Genomic DNA, 12,063 nt, shown 5'->3' on the forward strand with positions numbered 1-12,063 from the left:
TGTGATTACTAAGTTAACACATAAATAATGTTGAAGAGTTCAAATTTCATGAACAAATAATTGTATCATGACCAAATGAAAAGTAACTCATATTAGAGCATACCACAAATGTCTTTGTTATAGCAGAAGATGTTATCTGTCGGAGTCATGTGCATACACAATGAACTACAAAAAAAAAAAAAAAAAAAAAAATCGGATTTTTTTTTTTGGGGGGGAGATAAAAAAAAGCGGAATTCCGCGAATTAGCGGAAAAATCACATCCCTGATAGTATTCAAAGTAACCGTCCCAGATTTTGAAACTCATCATTTCAGTCATTACTTTTTGAGAGATTTTTGTTTAGTGATAATGAGATTTTCTTTTCACATATGAAATATGTGACATGATGATGATAATAATGACCTGTTCCCTACCAGAGTTCACTAGCAACATCTTCAAGCACCCTCAGTACTATGTACAGTAAATTATTATGACTGTGTTTTGTTTTGTGTCGTAGGGTTATTGTGTTGTTATGGTCCTGCGTTGACCCTTGTGATGATGCTGTCAGTTGCTTTATTCCTGTAATTGTCACTCTCATGTCCTATATTTTTGTTCTGTATTTGACTCTTGTGTCATGTATGCATTTATTATGTCATATCGAATTGCACATTGCCCTCGCAAGAGTTACTGAATGACGCTTTTGTCGGTACGTCGAGGTTCGTTAGTTGAGGTTTTCACTCCCTATTCGTCCTACTCTCAATCAAGGTCTTTAGTCAAGGTTTCTCCATCTAGCGTTTTCTTCGAGGCCATCTTAATCCAGCCCTGCTCTCGAAGTTGTTACTTTGTATTGTTGTATGTAGACTTTGTTTCCCAACACCCATGTCTTGTCTGCGTTTGGGTCCTAACTCCGCACCCCAGGCGACATACAGTAAATATTTGTATGAGTCACATCCATGCCATACACACAAAACAATCAAATGAAAAACAATAATACTATGTGATGAAAATAACACAACTAGATCAAATAAAATTGTTGCCTTTGCCAGTTGCGCACGGGCTGCACACCTGTAATGAGGCTCCAGCGGTGGCTATAATGAAACTCTTTCGTATTACTACGGGGATATAGATTAATAGAGTGATACATTACTGTGTGCTTAGCAAAGAGCAAAATCCTAGACGAGCGCAGCTGCAAGCATGCAAGGGCTTCCCAAAGAAAGGGATTAGCGTAGAAATACTGCGGCTAGCGTTCCTGTGGATTTTGCGCCCAAGACGTCATTAGTACACCACCTAATCTGTTGGTTTTAATTGCGGGGGGTGGACGGTCTGACCCCGTCTATAAGTGCTCGGCGGTGCCGTTAGGGCGAAGCCCGTTGGACAGAAGCGACGCTTATTTTATATAATGTTGTTTTCACAAATAGATAATCCTCCTTGTGAACGCTACGCAGTCATTCTTGTGTAACACGCAGCTCTGCTCTGATGATGTTCGCATGCGCTCGGAGAGTCATGCAGAGGAAAGGTCATGCAACGTCTTGGGGGTGACGCTCCCTGCCAGGCACACACCACGATTCGGCACACACACAAATGAGATGTAATGCCCATTCACACACAAATAACAACTTTTATCTCATGGCAGACAAGATTTTTTCTCATATTGTGCTTTAAAAAAAAAAAAAAAAGGGTTAAGGAATGTGAGTGTGAGCAGCTACGCTGATCTCCAATTGTGAATTTGACATTAAATCATTCTGCTCGGCTGAGCGCCCCGACCCGATGAGCTGTCAGCCAAACGAAACACTGTAGAACACGCTGCCGCTGATTGCTTTGACCGACGTGTCTATCCTTGTGCAATCCCCAGCGAATGTCACAACGCCACGGATCGCATCAAGGTGCGTGTGTGGGACGAGGACGACGACATCAAGTCGCGGGTGAAGCAGCATTTCAAGCGCGAGTCGGACGACTTCCTGGGCCAGACCATCATCGAGGTCCGCACGCTCAGCGGGGAAATGGATGTTTGGTACAATCTAGGTATGTATTTTAACCACAAATGACACGCAAGACTGGTTGACAACAAAACGCCTTGAAGCATCTCATGTAACTATTAAACTGTGGCTTTTAGCACGCGACGGAGCCTGATAAACCATTTTCCCAAAGCTACCTCACGCGTCAAACTTTAAAAGTGGCGAATCCGCAATCCCCAGGGCCAGCAAGGCCTTCTCTGATGGCCTAAACTCTACTAGAAGTACTGACGTAAACTTAAATTCCAGTATTTTTCTTCCATGAAATTGTATTGGTTAATTACCGACCCCTGTTCTCTTCATTTTGTAATATTTCTCTTGGAAGCATCTATGTGGATTCCAGATGTTTTAGCCAGTCAAAATTTCACTTTCAATGTGCTGCCATTACTTGTCATTCTAATCTGCCCAGAGTCAGTAATGCCTGCCAATATACAGTGCCTTGAACAAGTATTCATACCACTGCCCATACCACTTCATGACCATAAAGCGGTGCTTCTCAAACAGGGGAACGGGGCCACCTGAGGGCATGTTTTTTTTTTTTTTAACTAGAAAAAGGTTTAATTGCACATCTACTACAGTAGGTGGCAGTGTTGCTTTCATTGTCAGCGAGTGCACAAGGAGTATTAGCTCCTCTGGAAAAGGTGTACGTAGAACAATTTTATAGACAAATTTATAGTTGCAGTGTCGAGTTGGAAGAGCACGAAATATTTTCTTGTTCCTTGGTGTGGTGCGTAGCTAATAATTGAGAAGCACTGCCCTAAACATGCAGAGCTACTTTACTATGGAATGTTAGATGAAAGAATATAAATACTATCCTATCTGAGGCAAGACTTGAAAATTGCTGTTCGAGAAAAGATGGAAGTTTAAAGAAGATAAACTGACTAGTAGAGCGCTGAGAGGTAGGGATGTAACGATATCCAAACAACACGATATGAAGGTCACAATACGATAATTATCATGATCTTATGGGGAGGCTGGCGATACAAAAAAGGTCACAATATTGTAAAAAAAAGAAAAATGCTTATACTAAAAAAACACACAATATTGTGCTTTTGTACAATATCAGCGATGCATATAAACAACTTACGATCTCTAATAACACTTAATATAGACACACTTTATTTTGAGTTCCTCCACATATTGACTCACTCCACTAGCATATTATGTGTCCCTTCATCTGACCATTAGCGTGGATTTTAAACCTAGAAAGGCCAAAACATGCCTTGTGAAAATTAAACTGCACTAAAAAGATAGCCAACAGAGGGTGAGGGTGCTAGAACTGCACAAATGGAAATCAACCTGACTTTTTTAACAGATGTGCTGCATTTAACTCATTCACTGCCATTGACGGCTATAGAGGTCAAAAATTCATTTGAACTATTTCGATTAGTTAAAAATTTTTCCCCACTTTTGTTAATAAGATCACATTATTTCAATAATTGACAATTAATCACAAATTTTATATCTGTTCTAAATGTACAATATATTTTTTTTGTTTTAGATTTTCATACTCTTATTAACAAAAGTGGAAAACTAATAGAAAAAAATCTAATGAATTTTTGACGTCTATAGCCGTCAATGGCAGTGAATGAGTTAATATTGTGACATAACGCCGACGATATATTGTGGCAGTTTTAATATCGTGATATCACAATATTGCTGTTATCATTACATCCCTAGTGAGAGGGTCCAGACTGACTTTAGATGTTTAAGCCACGCCCATCTAGGTTTACAGATCCTTCAGCGCAAGTAAGATTGTTGCTTTGATCTAGAACAACACTTCATAGGCCTAAAGGTCCAACTGCCATCTTGGGGTACAGTATTAAGGGTTACAACTTCTGACTATGACTAGGTACTATTTTGGACAATTAATTTCCACTAATTCAACCATCTTGTCTCCTAATAGTCTTTGAAATTGTCAGACTCCTTGGTTGAACAAAGAAATCATTCCAACAAAGCTCGAAGACGAATACCGCAGCCATCTTGGTTTGAACAATATTTCATCATCAGAATTGTTTCTTGGACAGGACAATAATCTCTGAAAATTTGAAGATAAACAGAGATTGCGATCGCTGAGACAGTCCATCAATTTTCTTATTTCTTGGCCACCACAGTGACATTGAAATTGGAAAATACCTTCAAAACCTGTTCTAGTCCAGTCTTCACTTCACATGGACTTCAATTACAGCTAGTATAAACAAGTGCTCCTTTTAAAACACAAGTAACCTAGCTTAATACCTTAATAAATAAATAAATAAATTGATAGGTTGTCCCTTTGAATTTCCGTCCCAGTTATCTGCCATTGACATCAGGCCACAAAGTTTATGCTCTGCAAGCAAATAGATCTCCTCGTCCCGGCCTCCCTTACAAAATCCCATTACACCGTAGCCGCTGTGTAACCATTATATCCACTCCCATCCAATAACCATTATCCTCAAAGATAGCAGGATAAATTTATGGTCAGATCAAGTGTGTTCCAATTGAGGCCATCAATACCGCTCAAGTACCAAAGAACACACGGGCCCTGCGGTTCCCGTTCCGAGTGTTCCGCTATTTCCGCCCTCCCATTGGTTTGAATGGCGGCTTAATAGGAGTGCAAACTGCTGCTTGAGTATTGTTTGTCTCTGGCTAAAAGGAAGCAATTTGCGCTAATAGTGACCCCATGCCCGGTGCCGCGGTTCAGAGTCTCTTTAAATACCTGAATGAATGTTTAATAGGGTTTTTGCTGAGGTGGGTGATCACCCCTTCAGCTGCGTTCCTCTTAAAGCCTCTTCAGCGCCTCTTCAAAGCGACACCTCATGCCTTCGCTTTGTCCCTTAATTATTACCAAAGCATGGAGTAGCATGTCACTCTCTTTGTATACAATGTCCAAGATGTTTTGACGTCTACCAGCAGACTAAATCTGTGTATGTTTGCTTGTGTACATGCTTTATTTACACTACTCACAAAAACTGTGGATATTTCGCTTCCTGGTATTATTTCAGGATGAACCTAAAATGCACAATAATCTTATCAGGAGGATTTAATTTGACCTCTAAACATTTGAACGGGTTTTCTAAGCAGATCTGGGACTTCTGAGTTGTGCTGAAATTTGACCAACAGGTCGCTATGTGTGTACCATGCAGACCGAAAAATGTTCCAGCGATCAAATGATATTATAGATCTAACCCAAAACTGCTGACATGATTAATGTAAACATTTTCTGGTTCATTATACACTTTTTAGAGTGGGACAGCATTGATGTTTTATAGTACATGATGTCATCCGATCAATGATTCTTGGCATTGCTGTTACGTGTTCAGATAATATGATTCATAGACTATGGTTGATTTATGGGCACTGCTCTATAAGTCATGTTGTTATGATGCGTTCAAGGACACATTTCCACCATAGAGGACGGTTACTGTACGGTAATGTTACTCTGTGGGATCTGTCTTGATGCACTTTTTTGTTTTTTAAATGTCCCATATGGGTTCAACATCAGCTTCCCAGAAGTTTTTCTTTTTTTCGCTAGGGGTGTCAAAATTAAGTGCATTCATTTTGAGTTAATTTAAAGTTTCTTTTACACCAACACCAACAATTCTTATGAAACTACTGCATAAATGACGATGATGAAAAGATGCAGCCGTATTTCTATCACTTTAACATTTTTTCCACTTTTATGTTAACAAGAGTATAAAAACTTAGAAAAATATATTTTATTGTTCATTTAAAACAGAAATAAAATGTGCAATTAATCATGAGTTAACTATTGAAGTCATCCAATTAATTACGATTAAAAAATAATAATCGCCTGACACTACTTTTAACACATTCTGTAGCTCTTTTTTTGTATTAAACTAATTGGCATGATGGTATTTTTACAGATAAGAGGACTGACAAGTCCGCCGTATCTGGCGCCATCAGGCTTAAAATCAGCGTGGAGATGAAAGGAGAGGAAAACGTGGTGCCACCTCACGGCCAGTACACCTGTTTGCATGAGGTAACCTCGATTAGTTCTCAAAAATCTACATATGAATTGCCCTGTGTGACACCGCATACCCTGTCTTTCCTTACATCCCTCCCCACTCCTAGAACCTGTTCCACTACTTGACGGAGGGCAAGAACAACGGCGTGGTGAAGATCCCGCAGGTGAAAGGCGAAGAAGCGTGGAAGGTCTACTACGACGACGTGTCCCAGGAGATAGTGGACGAGTTTGCCATGAGATACGGAGTGGAGTCCATCTATCAGGCCATGACGTGAGTACCGGCCCTGATCTCTGGTCCTGTACCTCAGGCATCGGTCACTGTCTCGTCGGACAGAGTGGAGGGCCCAAAAAGAGAGGAGGAAGAAAAAGAGGAGGAGTACAGTAGTGTCTCCTCAGCATTATCAGAGCTCCGAGGACTATTGAGTTTTCAAGTTTGATTGATTCATTGCTGGTGCCCGGCAAAAACTCTCGAATCTGCTTTGGTCACATTGATTGTGGACATGCATAAACTTTCTCTTTCTCTCTCTCCACAATAACTCCTTCCATACCTCCAGCCATCAATCCCCAAATCTTGTTCATGGTGCAATTTTAAAACTTGGTTGTTAGATGTAGAGTGGACCTGCCTGCTATTTGTAGAGGGAATGAGTGAAGGTTTCTGCAAATAACGGTGGATCGTTTCCCCGCTTTGAACGGGTGAATTTGCAGATGCTGAACCACGAATGAATCCATTGAAACATTTAGGAAGATAAAAAGTAGAGTAAAAACTCAGTGGACCAAATATTTTAATTACAATTAGTTTCAAAAGTGTCTGTAAATGTAGAACCCCAAGGAAAAGTGGCTGTATTTCCTTATGTTTAAAATCAAGCAACTTTTCATCTTGCTTTGACTTGATGATGTTTTCCTCAAAAGTTACGCAAAGGTGGTATACAAGTTAGGAGATCTAGTTAGTGACACCTGTAGTTTGTTACGGTTCTAATCGTCTACTTGTTTTAGTTGTATTCATTGGAGTCGCAAAGATAGGATGTTGGAAATAGAAACAAGTGATTTAGTGCTTTTTTTTTGGGCAATCTGTAGTATTTCTGCCATGATTTTAATTCTGACTTTTTCATGCCAGGTACTTATTCTCCTTGTGCCAAAGCAGTTTTCATTGCCTCATTTTTGAATCTGTCACCACACATTACGTAGAGCGGGCTTGAAATGTGAGAAGCACCCATATCGGATCAGCAATAAACACGTATTTTAAGTAGGGCTGCTGATATTGGCCCGGTTTACGCATAGCAACATATTTGACTCACCTTACAAAATGGTGACAGCCAAAGCGGTACATTGTGTTAAACCAGTGTTTAACAGGTTTGTTTAACTACCCAAGTTGCAAGTTTAGCCAAACAATGGTAGTTTCACTCAGACTCTTTCGAGGGTGGGAACACAGATCAGGTTACCGAGGCAACCGACTGACTACATGCTATCTGTGAGGCCAGCAATTTTCTTTTTCTTTTTTTTCCTTAAATGGTGAGGATGACGATGGTAGAACTGAAAAAGGAAGTTATGAAAGCCTTACTTGTTAAAGCAAGGTTCCCTACGCATTAAACAGTTTTTACAGTGTGCAGTGTTCAAGCTGTTAATCACAGCTAATAACGTTTCATTTGTTACGACTACATCTTGCCAATCGTAGTTTGACTCCGGCACTATAAAAGAAAGGAACACATAGCGGGTTAACACAGTGAAGAGGAATAAATTAATTTTGTCCTCTTTGCGTGTTCCAAAAATGAAGATAGATTTAATGTAAGAAAAATACACCTTTGCAAAAATGATTTTTAATCTTTCAGAGATCTCTGGACAGATAACAGCTTCCGATTACATCACTTAAAAACGTGGGATTTCAGAGCGTCAAATGTGCTCTTCTACGTGTACAATAGCTTCTTATAGTTAAAAAGACCTCCTCCTTTTCATTTATAGACTTAACATAGTCTCTGGTACTTTTCCGTGAGCAGTGGCGTAAACAAGGTCAGATTTGGGTGTGTGTTCGGGACTGAATATGTTATATAGATGAAGGTTCTATTTTTCCCCATAACAAAATCTCACAAACAAGTTGAAACAAATTTACGGTGGCCGTGACTGATGAAGAAAGTAAAGAGTGTGTGTGTGTGTTATTTCAAAGCAAATTTTGTTTTCAAGACCGAAATGTGCGTGTACAAAGCGCTGAGAAGGAACTTTTTTAGACTAAATAGTATGACCCAGTTTAAGGTCAGATTATACCGAAATCAACACCATCTGCTCTGCACAGGACACAAAACAATTCGACAAGGTTAATATGAAGAATTAAAATGTTCATAATGTGTAACAATAGTTGATATATGAAATTAGGAATTAAAAATGTTATAATATCTTTCAACAGCAAGCATCTTCATTGAAACTTCCTTTGTGCGTGCAAGGTCGCTAAGCTCCCGCGGTTTTCTCGTGTTTGCTACGACAGAGGTTTTGAGGGTCATAAAACCGGACATTTGAAAGCGTAGGTCCTGTAAACATTTAACTGCTATTATCACATTTTTATTGACCAACAATTTGCACCATAAGCAGTGGGTCAATTAACTGCTTAATTGGGTTGTCTATGATTAATGGTTGTTGTAGCCCCTGTAAAAAAAATAAAAATGGTTTGGTCACATTTTGTCAGTTGCGAGCTGCTCACGAATGTGACAGATAATTGAACAGGTACTACAAGATCTCGAGGTTGTTTAGATTCAGACAAGTAAAGCAGTCAGTGGCCTAAACATTTTTCTTTTTTTAAATGCTTCAAGCTCAGAACCTCTTGAGCATGTAATACCTCAACATACATTTTGAAAAGACTCAACCTGTCCACCTTATTTGTTGAATAACCTTGCCTCTCTCCAAATCCCTTTCCCTCCTCTGGCCGCCATGAAATTCAGTGTGTGTGTGTGTGTGTGTGTGGGGGGGGGGGGCAGCACTAAGAGGGAGTAATGGCTCTAGGGATTGAACTATCCAAGCACCACAGGACTTCAACAGATGCAATCATCAGTCACTTTACATCCCTTTCCTTTCTCGCTCCCTCACAACAAGTGCCTGTGGCTAATTTGGAGTCTGAAAGCAGAGTAATTAACTCGGCAGAACATGTTTGTGGTCAGCCTGTTCTGAGAATTTAGTCGGATGTGAAAACTGTCACCTTCCTTTGAACACTTCTACAAGGGAACCTTCATATTGGACTGCAATATGTTTCAGGGTGCTTCTGGCTTCAAATTGATTTCCCATAGGAAATAATGTGATTAAAAGCCTGTAGTTATCTTAAATCCCATTATTTATTGCCCGGCAATGTCTTTGGTAACATTTTGAAATGAACTCAAACAAAATTATTCACCCTTTGACCATGCATCATGATTTGTAACATTCTCATTAGTGTGTGACGCTAAAAACAATCAAAGCTTAAACGACAAATTTTGTGTTCATCACGGTTAGAATAGAGCTCTTAATGATAAGATAGGTGACTTGAGCTAAGCCGTTGTGTCGCTGTGACCTGTCCTGGCTTGGCGCCTTTCTATCTATCTTCACTCTGGCACACTTATTCAGTTAAAAAACAGTTAAGACCATCAGGTCGCACATTTTCACATGGGCTAGGCTGAGCCATCCTCCATGCGGGTGGGCGGCCAAGACAGTATAAGAGGAGAGACTATTTTTGAATAGATTAGACCTTCTTCCGCACTCAGCAGATAAGGCTCCACAGCTGTGTACTCAATCTTTCTGGCATCCAGTAAATAGTTCAACTGAGAATATGCAGTCTCCTGGTTATTATTAGTACAACGAGCATTAAAGATAAACTAAACGGTGAAAGTTCCCATCTGAACTTTACAACTGGTTTTAAATGTGCAGAGTGCTGGGGAGCTGTGTCTCCTCACAATAGCACTAAACAGATGCCATATTGTACTTGGCAGCCATGACTGAGTAGCATACCGCTTCCTGATGTGGCAATACATTCCATTTCTTGTTATATATGTATACCAGGCTTTTTCCTCTTGGCTATCACTTAATACCCTTTTGAGGCGACATCAAATGACACAAAAAAAGCCAAAGAAAATGCTAATTATTCAATCCGTTAGATGTTAAGGGGTTGAAGGGGCATTTCGCAACTACAAATGTACATTTTCCCAGAACATTTCAGTTCAAATTTAAAGTGTACACATTCAGAAACGTTCAACATCTGCATTTTATGCCTCAGCAAAGCGAAGCAGCTTCAGCAGGGTGCCTCACCTTTCTTGTATTCCCTTTTGCATTCAAGTAAACTTGCAGATGACTGCGCATTTACATTTTTATGCCCTGCAAAGTAGAATACTGCAAGTTCTGCAGCACTCATTTCAGAAGAAATTATGCTGTGGCTAATTTGGAGTCTGAAAGCGATTCACTACTGGCCTTATGTGCATGCCAATGTGAACTGCTGAAGATATTTCATGTTCATAATTGTGTTGCCTTTGGAGACAAGTAATGATGTTTGGTTGCAGTGGAAAAGTTTGCAATCTATTATTTGTATAAAATGGGCAGGAGAATCTCAAATTAAATTTTTAGTACACTAGTTTCTAGTGTGAACTCATTGTTCATTGCTCAATGTAACTCATTCACTCCCAGCCATTTTCATTGAAGCAACCCCCTTTGCTCCCAGCTGTTTTTACTGGATTTTGACAGATTTTGCAAGGCCTACAGAATATTGTGTTGTATTGCTATAAAAACATGCAACCTACCAAAGGAAAGATTAGAGTCTCTTCTTTCATCAGGTAAAAAAAGGATATATGTATCTGTTTCAGTTTTGCCGCAATAAGCATAAGAATATAGCTAAATTTCATCATTACTCACAAAAAATACACTTTTGAAAAGAGCTAGTTGCAACATGGCATTGGTTGATCTCTTATACTCTGCTGCCACCTGCTGGCCGTTTTTGTAATACGTACCATTGCTTTAAGCAACCTCTTCAGGTCAGAGGTTGCATCAAAGCCTTCTGTATGCTCTAGCATTAAAAAAAATAATATAAAAAAAACCCCGTAAAATACGTTTTTGGGACCATGGCAATATTTAAAATAGAACGTTTTTATACGTTTTTGGGAGCAAATGAGTTAAGTAGAAATGTTGATCTTCAGACAAAAAAGAAAGACGTAAATAATCCAAAATAGGGATGTTCAATACCACTTTTTTAGACTGATGCCAGCACCAAGTACCAATAGTACCACTATGAAACATTTTTCTATTATTCTAACTTAAAGTTCCTGATCGTAAAACGGCCACAAGAGAGTAACGATACCCTGAAATAAGGTCAGATATTGACCTGATACGATACCTTTTATCGGTACTTGCCCATCCTTAATCAAAAATCAATTAATCCATCAAAAATTATCATTACACAAATGAGAACAAGCATGATATAAAAAAAATAATAAATAAATATAATAACTTAATAGTTACTATAATATACTGAGAGTACAAAATGAGTTTAGCAGCTATTAGATGCCTAGAATTACACTAGAAAATAAATACGAAAACACACACTCTAACAAAAAGTGCGGTACTGACGTCCCAACAGCAAGAAAGCTTTGATTTACTGTCTAAGCAACGTGATTTGCTTATCGCTAATGGAACACTTATTCCAGTACACACACCTCTGCTTTACAACAAAGCTCTGCATTATTCATTCAGGATCTCTTCATGCCTTCAAATATGAAGTCTTTCATCAGAGGGGATTGCTCGGAACATCAATAATATGGCGATTACTTAAGCGCATATCAATTCATGTATGCATGTGCCCGCCAAGGTATTTAGAGTTTATTTGTGCAGTCTCAAATAGTCCCCAGGTTTACTGTTCTTAATTGCGTCCACGTCCCACAACCATAATTACAAATAATTACCGTTCATTTTCCATCGCAGGCATTTTTCCTGCCTGTCCGCCAAGTACATGTGTCCCAGTGTGCCGGCGGTGATGAGTAACCTGCTTGCGAACATCAACGCCTACTTCGCCCACACAACCACGACTACCACAACCACCGCCTCCGCTTCGGATCGATTCGCCGCCTCCAACTTTGGGGTAAGCGCGTGCCGCGTTGTCACTGGAGTCGTGC

At 39.6% G+C, this 12,063-nt stretch overlaps 1 protein-coding gene and 1 long non-coding RNA gene across 5 annotated transcripts in view; one reads left to right on the plus strand and one right to left on the minus strand.

Moving 5' to 3' along the window:
• The window catches only part of unc13c (unc-13 homolog C (C. elegans)), a 139,039-nt gene that overhangs the window by 53,866 nt on the left and 73,110 nt on the right, over positions 1–12,063 (plus strand). For all 4 annotated transcript variants that reach the window (XM_077563377.1, XM_077563378.1, XM_077563379.1 and 1 more), the window contains exons 10-13: positions 1,830–1,999; positions 5,856–5,971; positions 6,064–6,227; positions 11,873–12,029. In XM_077563377.1, the coding sequence (XP_077419503.1) occupies positions 1,830–1,999; positions 5,856–5,971; positions 6,064–6,227; positions 11,873–12,029 (607 nt within the window). The remainder of the gene's footprint in view (positions 1–1,829; positions 2,000–5,855; positions 5,972–6,063; positions 6,228–11,872; positions 12,030–12,063) is intronic.
• The window catches only part of LOC144050260 (uncharacterized), a 47,040-nt gene that overhangs the window by 20,415 nt on the left and 14,562 nt on the right, over positions 1–12,063 (minus strand). The gene's annotated exons all lie outside the window — the stretch shown is intronic.

The sequence above is a fragment of the Vanacampus margaritifer genome, chromosome 4 (assembly GCF_051991255.1).
Source record: "Vanacampus margaritifer isolate UIUO_Vmar chromosome 4, RoL_Vmar_1.0, whole genome shotgun sequence".
Classification (NCBI taxonomy): Eukaryota; Metazoa; Chordata; class Actinopteri; order Syngnathiformes; family Syngnathidae; genus Vanacampus; species Vanacampus margaritifer.